General features: G+C 43.9%; 1 protein-coding gene across 1 annotated transcript in view; it reads left to right on the top strand.

Annotated features, from left to right (window-relative positions):
- The window catches only part of LOC306914797 (limbic system-associated membrane protein-like), a 91873-nt gene that overhangs the window by 54968 nt on the left and 14339 nt on the right, over window positions 1–22566 (top strand). Inside the window, exons 2-5 of the mRNA XM_079491999.1 lie at window positions 7551–7695; window positions 8359–8446; window positions 19094–19219; window positions 21877–22008. Coding sequence (XP_079348125.1) covers window positions 7551–7695; window positions 8359–8446; window positions 19094–19219; window positions 21877–22008 — 491 coding nt within the window. The remainder of the gene's footprint in view (window positions 1–7550; window positions 7696–8358; window positions 8447–19093; window positions 19220–21876; window positions 22009–22566) is intronic.

Genomic DNA, 22566 nt, shown 5'->3' with positions numbered 1-22566 from the left:
CTCAAAACGGACAGTATATATTGTGTACATAAATAACAAACAATAAAATAAAGCAACAGTCTCTGACCTTTTTGAGGCAGCCTATAGTCTCTCAAGACAGACTGTTGATATTATATAATATTACATATCACTCCCCCCCCCCCCACCCGCAAAAAAAGGAATGTACAACAACACAATATGTTAAGTCAGCTTCTTTTTTAACTGAATCCAATTGTTTTGAATACTAATATTAAGAAGCCAAAAAGGCTATAAAATAATAATAATAATCTCTCTACCTTTTAAATGAAATGTTTTCAAACGGCATCCAACAAAACAAAAAGTAATATGTAATATGTGCTATATAACTGTTTTGGCAGAGTAATAACTTACTTTACTCTTTACTGGGAAAAGTAATAATATTACAGTAATACGTAACTAGTAACTCGTTACTGCCCAACACTGATGAGAGCATGTTGGCCCATATGATGATGACACAGATCCACAAACCACACAATGCCAAATATAGTATATACAGTATATATATTTTCTTTGTGAGATTTTTTTCCATTGATGTTTTCCATTGAATCCCCAACTACCCAGAGCAAGGCTCATCCCTCCCCACTATACTATACTTGTCTTAACGTGGGAGGAATACACGTCAGTGAGGTATGTGCGGCTGTAGGACTTAATTATGTTTTCACGTCAAAGTCTTTAGAATCTCTTCTTCTCTAAAGCGTTTAGTCTTTTGTTTCTGGGTGCTTTCCTGAGCTTTTGTAGCCCACAGCGTGATGTCAATGGAACCGCGGTGCATTCTGGGATGTTGCGTTGTTTCTTTTAGTTTCACTGGCCAAACGCAGAGCATTTGCATAATTATACAATAGCCATAATTTATCCTGTGTACTGTACATTTGCATATTATACAGTAGCCATACTGAAAATCACAAATAAGTATCCTTGGCAAGAGGAGATCCGTCGCTAGATGATAGGATTGTAGCTAATCACCTGCCTCTTCAAATGGTTTATCATGGAGGACACTGTGTTCTCTCTGCGATATGATCTCATGGTTTATGTATCCATGGTTTATGTATGAAGTGCTTCATCAAGACCCATTATAATGATTCAGTGTTTGGAACTATACGTTAGTGTAGGAAGCACTGGCCAAATGCAGTACATTTTCTTGTACAGTAGCCATACTTTTATTTTTTAACTATGATGATGACATCATATTTGAATTTAATTTGATGTGATATGATGATGAATGAAGTGAATGATCTCCACTGGAGCCCTTTAGAAAGTCTAATGCCTGGATCAGAAGAGGTTTGTTGCCTTGCAGCAATGGAGGCAGAGAAAATAAGTACCATTTGTAGCAGTTAAAGAGTCTGTAATACAGCCATACTACTGTATGTATCCATGCACACGCACGCACGCATGCACGTACGCGCACACACACACACACACACATCACATCACATGGATGCGCGAAAATGAAATGATGAATTGATGGGCAGGAAAGACAGAAAAGCAGAGATGAGGCGGCTTGGTAGGAAAGTAGAAAAGTCAATATATAGAGAGAGAGAGAGGCTTTCAGAGCGAGTGGGACGAGCAAAGAGACATTCTCCCTGAAGGTTTAATGGAGGCACTCTGTTCAGAGAGCTGCTATCTGTCACCAGCTCGTTGTGTCCAAGCACCTTTGCTGGAGAGCAAAAACACGATCCATGTTTGGAAGAGAGACCCAACATTGCTGGCACAGGTAAAGCCATTAGGTCTCTTGCCAGTCCCTTGCCATGTCCAATTTCCATCAATTTCCATCAATCAACCGAGACCTGAAAAAAGTCTGAATTGTTATATTTGTTGTTGTTTTGTTTTTGTCATTACTTTCCCCCTGCTGTTTTTTGTTCTGGTCTCAAAACAATCATGTCCTGCCCTGATTAAAAGGCTTGCTGCTCCAGGCACTGATGTGTTCCGAGGCCAGAGACGTCACAACTGCTCTGTTTAACGAACAGAGACGAACAGAGATGTTTTAACTTTATCTCTTTTCAAAAGCGGACTGGTGTCACGAACTGTGTACTTTTATTGTGGTGTAGTTCCTAGTGTTAACTGTCTGCTCTAATGTTTGCTACCTGCCTTGTCTAACCTTGTGATTAGTCTTTGTATTTCACCTGTGTCCTGTTTAGTGTCAGCCTATCGTGTGTTGACTGTAGTTATGTTGCACCTGTGTCTTGTCTATTTAAACCTCCCTGTGTTCAGTGTTCACTTGCCAGTTTATAGTCTGTTGTCACAGTGTCCTGCCCTTGTACAGTATGTCCTGTCCAGTTGTGAATAAATCACCCTTCAACTTTATGCTTTTGGTTCTGCATTTGGTCCATCACTTGTCTCACCAACTGGTGCTGTCACCACTGCTTTACGTACGCACGCACGCACACGTGCAAGAACACACACACACACACACACACACACACACACACACACACACACACACACACACACACACACACACACACACACACACAGACTGGTAATCATGCATGTATGCAGGCACACATTCACCTTGTCACAAAGACTTTAGTTTGAGAAAATAAAAGCGGCATTACCAATGCACATCTGTTACAGGCTGGTGTGCATTAAGGATAATGACTCATTAACTCATCATTAACAATGTGCATCTGTTACAGGCTGGTGTGTGTTAGGATCTAATGACTCAGATGGTCAAATTAAATTAGCTTGTTAAAGGTTTGGTGAAATGAGCATATCCGTGGTCATCATATATATGGGCATTTTTAACACAGTGTCTGCTATTGACAAATATATGCGTGTTTTAATAGCCATCTGTTGTCTGCGATTGACGTATATACGTTTCCTATATCGCTTTATATGGATCTGAAATGGGACATGAAAAACATGGAACCGGCTGACATAATAAGCGACTTAGATTTTCTTGTCTGTTCCTAAATTAAAATTAGTTTAGCCCATTGGCGGACCTTTGCTTTTTGGATACGATGTGCAGAAAAGGGTAAGCAGTGTTCCTGGTGGAAACCATGTGCCGTTTCTGAACCGCAGTGGGAGGGGGGTTGGACGTGACCTCATCTCGCTACAGAATGAGCGTAGGGACTGAGGGAACCTATCGGGGCTAACGTAGGACCTGCTATCTGGGCCAACACAGGAATGACCTGACTTTGATCTGTTACAGCTTTAGATTTGTTTCCTTTTTACCCCCCTCTCTCTCTATCTCACACACACACACACACACACACACACACACACACACACACACACAGGATATAAAAATGAAAAGCACCTTGGGCGAAAGGCACGAATATTTACGTTACTCCTGGAGAGAGAGAGAGAGAGAGAGAGAGAGAGAGAGAGAGAACAGAGGGAGAGGAGGAGAACGGATATAGGAGTACAGTGCATGACATCTGGTAGACTCTGGCTACAGAGTGCATGGCTGTGCATGGCCTCTCATTACAGTAAGTCTGGTCTGCTCTGTGGTCCTACCCCCCCACAGCTTGCCCTGAAGCACACATCCATCCACTCGGCTCTAAAGCCAACCCAGCACAGCAGCTATGTCCAGGCATCTGTCCGCCCACACAGAGCCCTGTCAGCTGCAGCCTATTGACCGGTCCACACTGGCACCGCACAGAAAGGCGGGACAGGGTATATTTAACACTGCAGAAGAGCAATCAACAAGGTCTGGGAAGAATAGTGCTGGACAGCAACGCTTGGCATCCATCACTGCTAGTGTTTGGGCTCTCACAACAACACAGCATGCAGGTTTTTTGTGTCCATTCATTAATTATAGTGACTGTCCTAACTTTGTGTAACTAGAAAAAAGCCTACTTCGGGCGTTTGGCCCCTTTCTATGTGAAAGGCCACTGTACCCCCAGACAGATACAGTTCCAGTATGGGCAGCTAAATATAGTGGGCAGCTCAATGTAAAAGGGGCTTTTTTTTTTCTTCTGAAATGTAAAAAGTACATTAAAATAAATAATTAGGCCGTGTTGCGAGGGGATGACTGTGGGCTACACATACAGTATACTGGACTCCTGAATATAGGTGAAGTGAATTGTCTGTCCCCAAACCCTCTTTACTAATAGCTTGTGGCCTACCAAAACAAACAGTTCAGGTCAGATAAGACTGACCCCAGACACACCTGCACTCATTGCCATTCAGCCCCATGCACACACACACACGTCACACACACACACACACACACACAACACACACACACACACACACACACACACACACACACACACACACACACACACTCGCACAAACACCCTGACAGCTCCTTCTGCAGCAGACACACGCTGCTCTGACAGCTGATAGGAGGGCAGCTCGTTAGCCAGAACAGGACGTCGCAACTAACTACCCAGCATGCTCAGCGGCGCCCTGCAGCGAGTGCAGTAGGAGAGTGTGTCACACCTCCGGGGACGTGAGCGGCTTTAGGAAAGAAAGTGTGTGTGTGTGTGTGTGTGTGTGTGTGTGTGTGTGTGTGTGTGTGTGTGTGTGTGTGTGTGTGTGTGTGTGTGTGTGTGTGTGTGTGTGTGTGTGTGTGTGTGTGTGTGTGTGTGTGTGTGTGTGTGTGTGAGAGAGTGACAGAGATGGGGGGGGGGGGGGGGTGGAGGCAGAGCATGGGGACGGCTGGTAGCTAAACCATCAGTCCTCTCCATTCCTCTTACTCCTCTGCCACGAAGTAACAAACAAGTCTATGACACTTACCTTGAGTGGCGTGGCGTGCCGTGACGTTATCCAAAGAAAGAGCTACTATACTTCACTGACAGTGAATGTTGAACTGATTGTCTGGGGCAGTCATGACATCGCCAGGGTGATGTTGTGCTGGTTTCGGCGTATGGTCGATTTAAACACATCTGGATGTAAAAGCTCTAAAGACGTTCCCAAAGTCACCGTAGAAAGTGTTACGGTTGTCGGTTCTTGTAGATCAGCTATTTTCACTATTGTTTTTTTACTACATTTAATTTTGACAGGAAAGTGAAAGTGGTTCGGCGGTGTGTCTGTGGGCTTTATAAACTAGACCGGTGACGGACACTGAGCACTGCACTCCCTGTGGTGGTGTGGAACGCGTGTCCAATTTGAAGTCGGTGAGGCGAACGGTTCTCCATGCAGTTATGTGGATTACAGACGTATAAGTACAGACTTTTTTTATATATATAATCTTTATCCCATGATTTTGCAACCCATTCTTTCACCCAGTCTCAACTGTCAATTATCTAATGTAATCCTGGGCACTACACTTCCTCTGCCAACCTGGGGGGGCACCGGACTGACCTCATGCTTCCTTCTATTCATGAGGAGTCCAAGCTGCTTCTTTTCACGTGACAGGGGGGAGTTTCCCCGGCCGGACGTAGCACGTGGAAGGAACACGTTATTCCGACCCGTTCCTTTCCCCTCCATCTGGCGCCCCGGCTGGCCATGGAGGTAGTTTAGAGACCTGGATTACTGCATGTTTTTTGTGGGGGTACCTACCCTAGGGGACACGGGGAGAATATGCAAACTCCACACAGAAGAGGCACTGAAGACGTGGAGGAGAGAACACGCCCACAGCGTCCCCACTGGGAATTGAACCCAGGACCTTCTAGCTGTGAGGTGACATACGTACAGAGACTTTGTGCATTTATATATAGATATTGAACCAATGAAAAGAGATTGTGACTAAATAATAACTACCGGTACGTTGGTTCCATTAGAACACTGCGGGTGCTTTGTTTTGAACATTCCACCCGGCAGTGCTCCGTTCCATTTTCTCGTTCCTCCGTCCATTCGTCCGTACCCTCTTTCTTCTCCATTTATTCCCTCTCCTGCATGGGGGTCCGACCTCCCGTTGGTCCGACCTATGTGGCCGGTTAAGACTGAGGTTAGGGTTAGCGACCTACGTGGCCGGTTAAGAGAGGTTAGGGTTAGTGACCTACGTGGTCGGTTAAGACTGAGGTTAGGGTTAGCGACCTATGTGGTCGGTTAAGACTGAGGCGTGGCTGGTTAAGACTGAGGTTAGGATTAGCGACCTACGTGGTCGGTTAAGACTGAGGTGTGGCTGGTTAAGATTGAGGTTCGGGTTAGCAACCTACGTGGCCGGTTAATACCGAGGTTAGGGATAGTATTACTGTTAGTTTGGAATTATGGGAGGGCGGAATATTGAGAGGTCGGAATAATGACATCCATTCACATTGATTCCCACGTCTTCTTTCATATGCATTTATATTTGTTCATTAAGCAGGCACCTTCTGCATCCCGAACATCTCTGTGATGAATACAGTGTCTTCTGTAAGAGTGAGTATGTCCTGATGGATAAAGACAGCTAGCGGTATCTCTTGTTTTCTCCTGCTTGCTGTGCACTCTCGGAAGCCTAAACGTATAAGCCCACACGCCACACTTCGCCTGGTGCTGGCAACGCGACTGCTTAATGAATAAATCTAAAAGCGAGAAGACGTGGGAATCGCTGTGAATGGATATTGGGCGGAATGAAAGACGACAGCGGATGTGCCTCACATGTAAATTCCCTCCTCGGGCCTTGGATGTGTTCCAGTGTGTCGGAATGTGTTTAGAGAGAATAGATTAGCCAGGAGGCAAGGTTGTTTTCTTTTTTCCTTTTTTGTTCTGTGGATGATCTTAGATTAGTAGTCACTCTGACTCAAGTATACAATTTGGCAATGCAGTTTCTGTTGTCTCTCTCCTCTATGTTCTTAGTTTGAGTGGAATTTACTCAAACTAAGAACAAAAAGGCTCTGAGCTCAGGTTATAGGAGGGAAGCTGGAGCTCAGCTGGTCACACAGGACGAGATGTGGCTGAGAGGAGATGAGATAACACTGCACACATCTGCTCCCCTCTCCCCCCCATGGGGAGTGTCTGCCAACACTTGTTAATACACCTGCTGCCCAGCAGAGCCAGTCTGTTTGTCACAGCGAGAACAGAGACGCTTCTAATCAGAAATGGAACAATCGTGTCAGATGAGTTGGGGGTGGCATCAGGAACTGTGGGTTTTTAACCGTGCTGTCTGCATGTAACCACTTTCACTTTACTTTCAAATGTTTTCAAAGCTAATGAAAATGGAGCTCAAACTTTGATCGACTATTTCCAAAATGTTTACGCAACACTCTTGTGCGACAAAGTGGGGCATTCATTTATGTAAAAATACAGAAAGTTGAAATATAGATATACAAGGTTTCTGCCCGACAGTAATGATCAGTGATGTATTCAGACACATGTACTGTAGATAGGAAGAGCATTGACTATAGTGTATGGGTTGCAGGTCAAGTGCTTCCATTATGTAACAATGTGCAATTTGCATTGACTGTTGAATCAATATGTCTCTGATTTTCTTTGGTTTTTAAACCCTCGACTTGCCGTAAACCAAACTGGTTTTCACGCTGTCCTCCTACTCTTTGTAATAGCTATAATTCCTCCCATTTGGCATTTCACTCCTAATGAGATTATAAAAGTGGTTTACCCTTTTATTCACACCTTTCTCTTTGTCCCATAATGATGAGAATCAAAGTGTTCCTCATTAGTATTCCTCACCTCTCTGTTCTTGCTCTCTGTGTGTCCAAACGCAGGTGTTTTGTGGATGACAAAGTGTCCAAGGTGGCCTGGCTCAATCGATCCAACATCATCTTCACTGGTCAGGACAAGTGGTCCCTGGACCCCCGAGTAGACCTTGTGACTAAAGGACAGCTGGAGTACAGTCTACGCATACAGAAGGTACAGTATGGCCTTATAGAGAATCATGCACATACAGTACATAAAGTACAGTACTGTAGTATAACGTTTTAGATAACAATGTATATAGAAGGTTACAGTAACGATACAGTGTGTTCTATTAGAGAACAATGCACAGTTGGTGTTTCATATTTAGACGTTTGTGTCTTCTACACTTCGTCATACGCGTCATACACTGTTGTCAGGCACTTCGTTTGGAATTTTCTAAAGTAGAGTAGCCCTAAATGAGCATTAGTGAGGGCAAATTACTATAAGATAAAGTGCTCCTTTACGCGTCATTTACTGCCAGATTTGTTTCCCCTGTTCTTCCCTTGCCATTTCTTCCAAATGTGATGACTCATCACATTTGTGATGACGACTATGGCGGTTTTTAGCCCAAGGCGTTGTTTTTCATGCAAAACGAATGCTTACAATGGATTCAGAAACACGTCGAAAACCCCCTAGAAAGTCACATGCTACTTCAAGCAGAATGAACATTTTCATTGTTAATGATGCCCCAGCGTTCAGCATCTGTCACAACATTTCCCAAGGGAGTTGGCTTGGAACAAATTGAGAGGTGATAGTGACACCTTTACCTTGGTAAGCATTACCAGTGTGACGTTGTCTGGAAATGTGTCTATATTTCTCTCCTCTGTATTTCTATAGGTGAATGTATATGATGAAGGCTCCTACACATGTTCCATACAGACTAAACAGAAACCTAAATCCTCGCAGGTCTTCCTCGTTGTACAAGGTAATGTCTACCTCACAGATTCTCAACCCTTTTTCTCTTTAAGAACCTCCAGTTTGATCCCATTTGCTACCATTTTCTCTTCTCTGGGACCCCAATCTACACTGTAAAATCATCAGTGTTCAAATGGAACCAAATGGACTATACTGTATATGAATATGAACTCCATATTAGACTAATTATTAACAAGGTAACTGCCACCGTGTGGCCATAGAGGGTAGTTAGCTGCGCCAGCTGGGATTGGTCGTTTTCTCGGCTTGCAGACATCCATTGTAAGAAACAGCTCATGATAGCATCAGCTCACAATGTTTATCTTTCGCCAGAAACGTTAATATTTCAATCGCGATGCGATGAAAAAAATCACAAATCAGAACCGAACCTTGGAGGTATGATCATCACCACGGACAGCGCTCGTAGTTTCAGAGAATAGAGGGAAAATCCTGTTTTAAATGGGACTCTATGGGATGCGCACGCACGTTTCCTGGTGCTGGGGGTATGCAAGGTGTTGCCTAGCAACCGGGCCAGTGTTAAAAGTTGATTTTCAGCAAAACCGTTTCATATCGATAAAATACATTAATTGACATTGGTTGGATTTTAATTGACAGAATACAATTTACAATTTAGGCATTTAGCAGTAAGCAAGAACAAAAACATGTATACGTCAAATACATGAAAATAGTCATCATGAATCATACAGTATGTAAGCTAAGAACAGTGGAACTGGAATGAATATCTATCATCATCATCACCTTTATTTATACTCGGAACAATCGAGGGCAAGCCCTCATTTTCAATGTATACATTATAAATCAGGGTAAATTACAAAGGAACTTTATGCAGAGCAACCAGTCAAACAAACAAACAAACAAACAAACAAACAAAAACAGTTGAAACAGGAACAATCACGGTTAAAACTGTTTTGACGCATTCCTTTGAACTGACCGAATAATGGTAGGGAGCTCAGCTGAAAAGAAACAAAAAGACAGCACAGGCAGTTCAATTAAAAAACAAAAGCAATCAAATAAGCAGAAGCAATAAATAGAGGCAGTACAATAGAGTCCTCACACAAACAATCCAATCCTCTAGTAAAAAGCCACACTATAGAAGTGAGTCTTTAGGAGAGTTTTAAAAGTGCCCAGTGACTTGTCTGTCTAACTTCCAGAGGAAATTGATTCCAAAACCGCAAATGCTCTATATCCACTTCTGTTACAACTTACAAGCCTTGCTATGGTGGTGACCTTGAGTAGCAGCTGGTCTGCCGATATAAGGTTGCGGGTAGGAATAAAAGCAGGTGCAGCCCAAAAAAATAGGTACCAAGTGGAGTAAGGCCAGAACAGGGGTAACTAGAAAAAGTGCCCTTCCGGGCACAGGTCTCCACCAGTGTGTGTGATGTTTGGCAAAATGTGTAGGAGTAATATATAAACGTGTGTGTGAGTGTGTGTGTGTGTGTGTGTGTGTGTGTGTGTGTGTGTGTGTGTGTGTGTGTGTGTGTGTGTGTGTGTGTGTGTGTGTGTGTGTGAGACGCGGCTTGGCCTGTTGTAGCGCCACCATGAGGCTGATTCGAAAACTGTCAAGTGGCATTTCTTCCTCAGCCTAGTGGGAATATGCATGCACAGTTTCACCGCAATCGGACGCTGCGTTGAGTAGTTGTACAAAGCGGGTACAAAGCGGGCTACTCCTGAAAAGTTTAGAAGCCAATCGTAGACAATGAGGGTGGATTATGAGAAATCAAACAAACCCGTCTTGATCACATGACTATGGAGAACATGTGTACTGATTTGCGTGAAATTTGGATAAAATCTGAAGGAGTAATATTAGAAAATGTGTTTTACATATGTCGGCCTCCTGGTGGCGCTATAAAGAGCAGATGTGAAAAATTCCAGGCAAAGGTTTTTCCTTGGCCTCTAGGGAGTTGGCATACAAAGTTATCCACAGATCCATGCAGTTAGAGGTAAAGACACTTTTCGGCCAGTTATAGCGCCACCATGAGGCTGAGTTGAAAATGTTCATGTGGCATTTCTTCCTCGGACTAGTGGGAATGTGCGTGCACAATTTCACGGAAATCACACGATGTGTTCATGATTTGCAGCATTTTGTTTGAAACTGAGCACTCCTGCGAACTTTGGAAGCCAATCTTAGCCAATCAGGATGGAGTCTGAGAAATCTGAAAGACCTGTTTCGTTGAATGGCTCTAGAGAGAGTGTGTACCAATTTGTGTGATGTTTGGACAAAATCTGTAGGTGTACTGTCCAAAAACCTGTTTTTCACAAAGCGGCCTCCTGGTGGCGCTATAACAGGCCGTTCTGGAAAATGTGGGGCAGAGGTTCATCGTTGGCATCCAGGGAGTGTGTGTGCAAAGTTTGGCATCGACCGGGTTAACGGTGCCGGAGATTAGCTGGTAACAGACGGACGGAAGGACACACACACACACACACACGGACACACACACGGACGGAGTGCAAAACATACTCTCTCCCCATGCCTTCGGCCTGGTGGAGACAATAATTATGGTCATATTTTCTGGTTCTCGTAAGAACCCTTAGCAGAACTACAAGAGAGAGAGAGAGAGAGAGAGAGAGAGGATTTTTAATCGAGTCGTGACCCATACAAATTTGTCCGTGACCCACAACTGTGTCCTGACCCAATGTTTTGGAACCAGTGGCATCTAGACTAGTCATGTTGTGTTTGTGTTTTAGGTCTTATCACCACCTGCTATAACAGAAGTTATTGTGTTGTAGACATACTGTAGAACTATTTATGGTCTTTAAAGCTCTATTCCCTTCAGATTTGTTCTGGCACTGCGTCTGGGAAACGCTTACAGAGTCCGTTCGTCTGTTTGTTTGTAATGCAGACACTCAAGTAAAACCAAGATTGAAATACCGGTATAAACCTAACAAATATGAGGAACATTGTATAATGCCTTAATATGAATGGCCGTTTACCCTTTCATGGGAGCTTACATTAAATATAATGGCAAGCGTATACTGTCAGAGAGTACTGAGTCTGACATTAATTCAATAGATCAATACTGATTTGAATCAGCTGGCCCATGGCTGCAATCAGCATGGTGAAGGAAAGAAAGTTACGAGTATAAAGAAATAAAAACGGGATAAAGAAAGCAGGCTGGTGTAATATTGGAAACCACGATGGTCGTGGAATATGTAAAAAAAAAATGTTTTTTTTGGTGGCATTCGCCTTTATTTTATATTTTTTATGGAGGGACAGACAGTAGGCTGACAGGAAATGGGGAGAGAGATGGGGGGGGTGTACATTTACATACATACATACATATCCACTGTTGGTGCGATGGTGTTTAATTGGCATATTTTACAACGCTCTCCACATCTGGCACACAGCCAACACAAAGTTTTCATCATTGTGGAATATTGCAATGTATGTGGATTGATGAAGACAATCCATTGTAAGGTGACACATAACATAAAGTGGAAAACTTGATCCATTGATTCTTGAGAGGTGCCAAGGGCTAGCCTCTCCAATGCATGGCTTTCTGAAATTACATCATGCGGCAGCCAAGTCTATGTTTGTTTGGAGCCTCATTAACAAAAATGTTTGCCGGCAAAGTCTATGGAATTTAATGTTTGTTTAGGGCAGTTATGGTGTAATTCCTTTACCCGCCAAGTCTATGGACTTTAATGTTTCTTTAGTGCTGTAAATGACAACGTAAGACATCTGCGGCTGATATAACTACAGTGTGGGTGCACCTCACTTCACACAAGTGTGATTCTTTATTTTCTTTCTGAGGGGCAGTGTAAGATACACACACACACACACACACACACACACACACACACACACACACACACACACACACACACACACACACACACACACACACACACACACACACACACACACACACACACCTTTCTTTCCTAAAGCCGTTCACGTCCCCGGAGGTGTGACACACTCTCCTACTGCACTCGCTGCAATTCCAATTTCCAATACTTTTACTGCTACTCCACTACATCTCGGATCCTAATACTTTTACTCCACTACATTCATTTGAAAACTTTAATTACTAGTTACTTTGTAGAATGTAATTCTTATTACAAATACAAACATACATTAACCACTTCTTCAGACCTATGTACATTTCGGCCATTTGATAAAATAGCCGTTCTACAAACTCACTCGTATAGATATGCTGTTTTCAAAAGATTTGTGTACATTTGAAACGGGACGTTCTGCGTAATGAGTAGCCTACTTTAATCCATTCTGGACGGGAACCCCTTTTGGTGTTTTAACTAAGCATTATGTTATACTTAGAAACTGAAAAACTTAAAAACTTAAAAACTTAAAAATAGCAGATCTACAAGCTCATAGCGCGCCACCGAGTGGCGCGCTACGAGCTTGTAGGTCTGCTATTTTTTGAAAAATCGTGAAAATGCGGCACAAATCTTTGAATATATATTCTTTCAGAAGACTTTTTTTTTTCAAGTACATTTTGAATTCCGGACTTTTACTTGTAACAGAGCACTTATATTTTGCAGTATACTTATATATTGCACTTTGTCCACCACTGGTGTTATGTTACAATGATACCAGCAGAGAGAGGGACGTGTGGGGATGCAGCGTGGCAGTGCAACATGGACGTGTGGGGACAACATGGACGTGTGGGGACAACATGGACGTGTGGGGATGCAGCGTGGCAGTGCAACATGGACGTGTGGGGACAACATGGACGTGTGGGGACAACATGGACGTGTGGGGATGCAGCGTGGCAGTGCAACATGGACGTGTGGGGACAACATGGACGTGTGGGGACAACATGGACGTGTGGGGACAACATGGACGTGTGGGGACAACATGGACGTGTGGGGACAACATGGACGTGTGGGGACAACATGGACGTGTGGGGATGCAGCGTGGCAGTGCAACATGGACGTGTGGGGACAACATGGACGTGTGGGGACAACATGGACGTGTGGGGATGCAGCGTGGCAGTGCAACATGGACGTGTGGGGACAACATGGACGTGTGGGGATGCAGCGTGGCAGTGCAACATGGCAGGAAGGAAGCAACAGAATCAATGTTTGGCTCCAACTGTCACATTATCTGTGACAAATGAGAGCGCCGACACAAACTCGGGGAGTTAAGTAGGACATTCCGATGTTCAAGCGACACATAACCGGACACAATGGATTGTGGAAGAGGCAATCCGCTGCCACAGAACCCACAGCGGGAACATCAATTCACATTATGACCTTTTGAATGGTTATTAATGGCACATATCTTTAGTCCATAACCAGATATAAAGACAGGGTTTGCCTGCAAACACTGCTGTGTGGTGAAATGATACCGGGACATACTGTACGAGAGCTAGACCGATGGTCCATTATTTAACTTTTGTGACGACATCGGTATCGGCAATTATGCAGTTCAGTTGTCAGATGTCCTGAATTCTTTTTTACCACTCTCAATCTATAGCGTCCCTATCTATCTTGGGCATGCCATTAGGCTATTGTAAATCGGCACATTATTGAACATAATTGAATAGGGCTAAGTGGTTAAATTAAACATATATCCTAGTTAAAGTTATAAAATATAATCTATAGCCTAATCAAATGATTATTTTGTTTTTTAGATTGGTTAAAAAAGAATTGCCTTTTTTGACCAAATTTGTGGCGGGAAAAAAGCCCACACAGCCCCCCTTGGAAGTTTATTTACACAGTAAAACAAAAGGTTCCAGACCTCTCTTTTAATCTTCTTCATGTGCGGTGGAGGAGGTGCCCTCATGCATTTAAATGGGGACATTCCACATGCACGCGGACGCTCGAGGTAGGCGAGGTAGCAAGTGAAATATGTGACTGGTCGAATTTCATCTGGCTAAAGGCTCCACAGCCATCCATCCTTGGTGGACGATGGCCTCTGCATGTGTCCTCGCTGTGCCCCTCAACGCCCCTTAGCTCTGATATAGGAGGGACTTCTATAGCTTCTCCCTCCCTTCAACCCCCACTCTATCTGTCACTAACAGCCCCCCCACCCCCCACTCCCACAGCCACAGTCCGAGTCCATGATCCAGACCTGTCAAAGCAGACGGACAGCCTGGTTCCTGGCTGTCAGAAACGTTTGTGAGGTGAAATTGAGGAGCGGGGTTAAAAACCTGCACGAAGATGATGTGAAGGACAATGTAGGCTACAGGGTGGAGTTATAGGAGACATCAGTCACATTAGTGCCCTAAACTTGATTGATTGATTGAATATACACATACACATATACAATTTTCAATTCGCTTTGGCATGGCATGGGGGGGTCAGATCAACATATGGAATGAATTCTGTACTGGCCATATATGGAGCACGTTTTCATAGTAAATGTGACCTGCGGTCGCAATTATACATAGTATGGATCATAAACCAAAGTACACATTAAAGTAAAGTTCTTGTTCATCATCTTGGTTTCAATTCAGATATTAACGAATGCATCCGTTCTAAAGCCAGCCTACTCAAACAATAGGCTATCCGATAATTTTGACACACACACGCGAGCGCATGCACACGCAAACGCACACGCGCGCATGCTATTTCCAAACATCACTTGTGTTGTGTGTTTCCTCCTCCGTATCATCAGTGCCCATACCTGAGGCGGGGTTGGCGAAAGGGCCTTTCTGTGTGGATTTTGCATGTTCTCCCCGTGTCCCCTAGGGTAGGTACCCTCACAAAAAACATGCAGTAATCCTGGTCTCTAAACTGCCTCCCCCTGGCCAGCCGGGGCGCCTGATGGAGGGGAAAGGAACTGGTTGGAATAATGTGTTCCTTCCACGCGCTACGTCCAACCAGGGAAACCCCCCCCCTGTCAGGTGTAAAGGAGCAATTTGGACACTCAGGCATGATGGAAGCATGAGTTCAAGTCCGTTGCTCTCCCCATGTCCCCCATATATGGGGACTAGGTTGGCGGAGGGTGTGTAGAGCCCAGGATCACATTAGATGATTGACACAGGGGTGAAAAATGGGTTACAAAATCGCGGGATAAAAAATATTAAAAAAAAAAAAAACGGGCTGTGGAGGTTACGCACAATCTCACATGCCATCTTGACGAGCATAGCTTGCATAATAACTAGAAATACGAGCAACGATAAGAGTGCAGTGGAGGATAGGAGAAAAGAGGGGCAGGGCAACGCTGCTGTGTGTGTGTGTGTGTGTGTGTGTGTGTGTGTGTGTGTGTGTGTGTGTGTGTGTGTGTGTGTGTGTGTGTGTGTGTGTGTGTGTGTGTGTGTGTGTGTGTGTGTGTGTGTGTGTGTGTGTGTGTGTGTGTGTGTGTTGGCGCTGGCACATGTGTTAACCAACAGCAGAGGTTAACACATACATACATCAATACTATGGAAAAGTTATATTGGACCGTTTTTATTTTCCCAATTTTTTTTCAAAATAATTATATTTTTGACAACAGGACCATAGACTTGGCTGCCAGATATGACATAATTTCAAAAGCATGTCATGCATTGGAGGGGCTAGCGCCCCTCAAAAAGAGTAGGCCTACTTCTGCCATCACTGTCCATCCTGTAAACTCATTTCCCTGCACTTGTCTTTCAACTTTACATGTTGTGCAAGTTGTGCACATCAGGATGCATTTCAGACACAGCAAACATCCTCACAGCATCTGCAATACGCTTAAAAAAGTTTTTTTGGGGCAGACGGTGTGTGTGCGTGTGCGTGTGCGTGTGCGTGTGCGTGTGTGTGTGCATGTGCGTTGCGTGCGTGTGTTTGGGTGTGTGTGCGTGTGTGTGCGTGTGTGTGTTTGTGTGTGTGTGCGTGTGTGTGTGTGTGTGTGTGTGTGTGTGTGTGTGTGTGTGTGCGTGTGCGTGTGTGTGCGTGTGTGTGTTTGTGTGTGTGTACCAGATGTCTGGCATGGTATTTAGAGAGACCATATGGTCGCCACTCGCTGACACAGTGCTTTACATGGCAACACCACTCTGCAGCCTGTAATGCAGCATATGTCCACTTAGTTTTAATAGAGGTCTGCATTTTATTTCCCATGGGAGCTCGTGGAGCAAGTTGGTGATGCAACCTTTAGTTTGCTCAGCTCAGCTCAGCTCAGGAATACATATTTCTACTGAGGAGAAATATTCAAGGGGGCTTGGTGACCCTCTGCTTATCCTTCTATATTTCCACGTCGCAGATTGAAATTGCCAAATGGCTCAGATGTACCACTAACACTGGATAGGTGAAAAGGTGATATCGGTGATATCGACGGAATGCACCGTAACGAGTTGGCAATTTAAATGTTTTAAATGTCATGTTTTTTGGCATTTGTTTATTTGTCTTTTTGTTACCTCAGGTAGATCTGAAACAAAGCAAGTGGTCGTGTTGTCAGTTAACCAATCAGAATGTGTTAATCCAGCAGCCGTTAGGCAGACAGGGAATTGAGGGAAACAATAACTTTGAAACCATTCTTCTTTGGTCAACTTCTCCCAGGAAATAATTAATGCATACGACAGTCCTGATGTGGACATACGTCAATGCACTCCCACACACACAAACAACACAAACACACTGCATGTGTGTATGTGTGTGTGTGTATGTGTGTGCGGGCATGTCCAAAAAGTATGTTTATCCCTCTTTAAAACCACGTTTGTACTGAAATTCATACATTTCAGTACAAACCTCTATAGTATATCCTCTCCTCCCATTTTCTACTCTCCCCTCTTCTCTTCCCCATGTCATAGGGAGTGATCACTGATCAGACATATCAATACGGCAGCATTTGTTTAATTCCAATTAATGAATGTATTTATTTTAAACCTGAGCTTCTTTGTATCAATGTCCAGTCAGACGGTAACCTGACTCCGTCACATTGCGGCAGTATTGAGTTCACAAGTTCCCTCCTCCTGCCTGCATCTGGTCTCTCTCAAGCAGAAACGATGAACCGGGATGAATTTTGAGTTGTAGTCCTGTTAGGTTATGTTTACATTTGCACTGTGGCAGCGCTTCAATACGTCATCAGTATCGCATTGATCCCGCCTCTAGCGGCCACATACGGCCGTGTCTGTCTCCGGTCAGAAATGGTCCGGAGTGCATCGTCTCTGCCCGAGAGGGACCAGATGGGAGCTGGAGGAGGAACTCACTGCTAACCACCAGCTGGCGGAGTCAGGTTAGTCAGACGGTTCCCTGCTCGAAACAAAAACCTCCCCCCGTTGTAGGATTTAATTGCGGTTGGGGTTGGGCTGCTTGCTCGTTGTTTGTGAGAGGGGAAAAAAGCCAATTGGATTCTCTGTCACCTCAATCTAGTTTCCTGCGGCCTTTAGTATCGCTCCTGTCGTTGCCCCCCTGCCCCACCCCATCTGTCATATCTGGAAGCGTATCTTCATTTTGGCTCCGGTCGTTTGACTCCAGCTATAACGCTGTAGCTTCATTTACAGTAAATGCAGTTTGACAAGATTGTGCCGCTGGTGTCTCTCGGTATTAGAGGGATGGCTTATGCGTGTGTGTGTGCGTGTGTGTGTGAGAGAGCGAGAGAGAGAGAGAGAGAGAGAGAGAGAGAGTCATAGTTACTAAAAGCATTTAGATTTTATCCTTTTTATAGTGAGGAGACCTTTGTCGGAGAGTTCAATGAGAAGCACTTTAAGATCAATTCTTTGTTTCACTGGGAGCCATTGAAGAGAGGATGAAACAGAATATGTTCACATTTCTCGGTTCTATAGTTAAATCTCTAGCAGCAGCATTCTGAAAAAGCTGAAGTTTATGGAGCGCCTGCTTTGTCAATCCAGCAAAGAGTGGCAGCATTAGAAATAAAAGCATGAACCTTTTTTCCAGCCTCTGATTGAGACAGGAAGCATCTAACTTTAGAGATGTTCCTTAGATGATAAAAGCCAGTCTTGGAGATGTAAGTGATGTGCTTCTGGAAGTTAAGCTCTTCATCTAAAATCAGTTCTAAAAAGTTTTTACCGTTACCGTTTTCTTTCGAATTATTTGTTCGGCCCAAAAAATTGTGTTGGTTGTCATGATTTGTCACAACTCGAGTTGGCTTTGTACGAGGCTTAAAAGGTCTTTAAATAAATACTTTTTGAAATGTCTATGAGGAAAATGAACGGGGAATAATTTCCTGGGCCCTGGTAGGGGGCGGGACTGCGACGCTCTATATATGCACCATTTACCATATCAGGTGTGTGATCTGTGATCATCACTCTGTCTCTGACCCAACTGAGGACTAAAATAAATCGATTGCAATGCACATTGCAATCGATAAAAAAATATTCTAACATTGATGCCGTCTGCCGTTACCGTCGCCAGTACTGGTGTGCCGTCCTGTTCCGTTTAACGTCCTGCTCCCGTCCACTACAATGACATGCCGTCTGCCGTCTACCGCTTGCCTGGTTCCATGTGAATGCAGCAGAAGAAGGATGCTCACATGGGTACAATTCTGTAGAGCTACTATACTCAAACTCAGAACAACAAATTCATGAAGCTCTCCATTCTTCGTGAATTCACAACAAGAGGTTGTGCTTGTGGGTCATTGGAAATGACTACAGCAACCCCAGCTGACAAACAGACCATAATAACACCAGAAAGTCCTGTATCAACAAATTTCACATTACCCAGGTTTGTCCTGTTGTCGTGGATATGATGTCAAATGGTGACATTCTCCAAGCAGAATGCTCCTAAATTATATATTCTTTCCTCGTCTGTCCAGTCCCAGCCAATATCTACGAAGTGTCAGAAGACATCAATGTGAACGAGGGCAGTAACGTGACACTCAGCTGTCTGGCCAGTGGCAGACCAGATCCTGCTATCACCTGGAGACTCCTCAGCCCCTCAGGTAAGGGAAAAGGTTACTTTCTGTTTCAGCTTCATCTATGCAGCGGGTGGCTGCACAGATGGTCCTGAATCATCATCCATGGCCACCTGAGGATCAGCCAATCTGGAGCTGAGATCCATGGCCTCAGACAGCCAACATTTTCGGGTTTATGATCTGTTTGTCTTATTCAAGTCAATCGAGAGTAAAATAAATCACACCCGTGTGAAGTGAGGGGCGCTAATATATTACATTTTCCCTTCATTGTCAATGCGTTTACAAAACAAACTAAAGACAAACATTAAACCTGTGTATAGGAGGGGCTAGCGCCCCTCAAAAACAAAAACAAAATAGGCCCCCCAAAAATCAGCATGCTCTCCGTGACGTCATGTGACCTCACTGGGCGGCCCTCACTTCACACGACACAAGTATGATTGTTGAGGGGCGCTAGCCCCTCCTATATACAGGTTTAATGTTTGTGTTTAGTTCAATGTTTGTTTTAAAAAAGCCATTGACGATGAGGGAAAATTTACGTCATCTTGTCCCTAACACAAACATTAAATCCCATTTACAATACAAAGACAGTTTAATGATGGTTTTACATCATCATTACATCACCTAATCATAGCATGATAAGAGCGCCCCTCACTTCACACGTGTGTGATTTATTTTTCCTTCCCCACTCACTAGCCATGTCTTTAGCTTGGTGTTCAAACTGTTGTTGTTAAGAGGGGACAATTATTCAAGTATTACCTTTTTCTTTATTGTATCAAAAAAGGAAAGTATAATCCTGTTATACTACGATGTATAAAATAGTGGTTCTACAAGAAAGCGCATCAGTGCATGCAGTGCAGGTGAATTCAGAGTTACTTCTCTGAAACAAGCGTTACAAGGTCCTATAAATGAATTGTGAAAAAATTACAGCAATTCATTGATGTGAAAAATCACACTCGTGTGAAGTGAGGGGCGCTCTTATCGTCATACATCATCATACATCACATTCCGTGCTTAGCCAATCAAATCATTACTATGAGGTATGCGCACAAAGCTGGGCATAGGAGGGGCTAGCGCCCCTCAAAAATAAGAAATGTACTTTTACTCTTGAATACTTAAGTACATTTAAAAGCAAGTACTTTTTGACTGAGCTACTTTTACTTTGTAGTGGAGTAAATTTGACCAGGTCGTATTTGTATTCTGACTCAAGTACTCTGTCCGCCTGTGTGTGATTGATGCACTTGGCTCATTTTATGGACATGCTTGACATTCTCTACATGGCAAGATCAATATTCACCTTGTTAAGGAGATGAGAGAGGTGCTGTGCGCATGGATAATTAACCTGTCAGCTTGTTAAAACATTAACTAGCTGCATATCTCGGTGTTTAGCCCCATGTGGTATTTTTCTGCTCTAATGAAACGCATTCCTTGACATTTGTACAGATCAAGTTTGATGCTAATTGGCATCACATGCAAAGTATTGTTTTTCTGATGGGTTTTTGTTTCTTTTTCTCTCCTTTTTTTAAACAACAAAAGTGCCTTGTGGGGTTTTGTACAAATCATTCACACAGAGTGGAGGATTTGTAACTGCATTGAGTGTCTGGGAACAGGTGTGTGGGGGGGGGGGGGGGACAGAGCGAGTAATGCTCATCCCACTGTCGACAGAATGAGCTTTTCAGAGCCTTCACGCCCAGACAACATAGGTCAATAGATATTCAGAACTGTGATAGAAACCCACAAAATGAGCTTTTCACAGCCTTCACACCCAGACAACATGGATAATAGATATTCAGGACTGTGATATAAGCTCACAGAATGGGAAGTTGCTCCCCAGGAAAATTCAATTTAAGGTAGGGGGATGAACAGACCGTGTTCGCTGAGGTATCTTTCATGATGCTGGTAGCCTTATTCCTGCACCTGTGACCTGCTGATCAGGAAGGCTGCATCCAATTTTTGGGGCAGACTTCATCACTCGCTGCAGAGCCTTAATTGTCTGCATCAAAACAGTTTCCATGCCACAGGATGTGAGGATGCTCTCCACCGCACACCTGTAGCAGGCAAGGGGCCAGTGAGGCTATTCAACGTTGAAGCTCTGGGCCCTAGTGGTAGGAGGAGGGACTACAGGCGGACCCGTGTATTCATGACCGGGAAACCCCGTGCAGCTGGGCTTTAACATGTAGGACCATCACTCCCTACGTCACCCCGGACCTCAAATTTTAGGTCCGGAGGAGGTACTTCCGGCAGTCTTCCGGGTGCTTCAAAACGCCACTGAGCAACTTCCACTGACATGAATAGCTGGGGGGCGGAGCTTCGCGCCAGTTCAGTCTCTATCCTTTTATATACTCTATGGTAGCAGGAGGTAAGGACTGGGGTACCCAGCCCCGCCCGCTTCGGTCTCCTCAGGAAGTACACACGCCGGTGGGCCTTCTTTATTAATATTACGAAGGCCGAGAGTTATTGGACAAAGCAAGAGGACAGAGAAGAACGGGGCATATTTTTACACCAGGTTGTAACTCAAAAAGCTAATGTTGTTCTGTCCCATCCCTTCATCTGTCTTCTCTTCCCTCCTTTCCTTTCTATTGTGTTATCCCTCTCTCCGAGTCCTTCCACACTCTCTCTCTCTCTGTTCTCACCTCTTCTCCCCCCCCCCCATTTCTCTCTGGTTGCATGTCTCCCTCTTTGTGCAGCGGAGCCGTTGGATGGAGAGGAGTACCTGGACATCACAGGTATCATGAGGAACCAGGCGGGACGCTACGAATGCAAGGCCAGCAACGGCGTGGCCGTGCCCGACGTCAAATATGTCAACGTGGTCGTTAACTGTAAGACATATGACACAAAAGGGGAGTGTGTGTGTGCGCGTGTGTGTGTGCGTGTGTGTGTGTGTGCGTGTGCGTGCGTGCGCGTGCGTGGTTGGATAGATTGCAGAAAACCCATTTCATCTTTTGGTTCTTCCACAATTTATTTAGCTAAATTGAAATCTTTTGAAAACAATTTGGGCATTTAATTATAGGAAATGTCTGTCTGTGGGTTTTATATAAATAATTAAATATATAAACCAATAAAAATAATTAAGAACAAGAAGAATGTGTGACTAAATGATAACTAGGCCTAGTAGAATTGCTCCATTACAAGTAAAAGTCCGGAATGCAAAATCGACTTAAAATTGAAGTAAAAAAGTATTGGCTTCAAAATGTACTTAAAGTACAAAAAGTAAAAGTATGCATTATGCAGAATATGTCCCATTTCAAGTTTTGAAATGTATACAAATATGTTGAAAGATCTACAAGCTCACAATGCGCATTGTGAGCTTGTAGATCAGTTCTTTTTCAAAATGAATACTAATCAAAATCTACAAGTAACTACTAACTAAAGTTTTC

This window comes from Electrona antarctica (genome assembly GCF_951216825.1).
Source record: "Electrona antarctica genome assembly, chromosome: 22".
In the NCBI taxonomy this organism is placed as follows: Eukaryota; Metazoa; Chordata; class Actinopteri; order Myctophiformes; family Myctophidae; genus Electrona; species Electrona antarctica.
The sequence above is the reverse complement of the archived record's forward strand: the minus strand, read 5'-3'. Positions and strand labels throughout refer to the sequence as shown.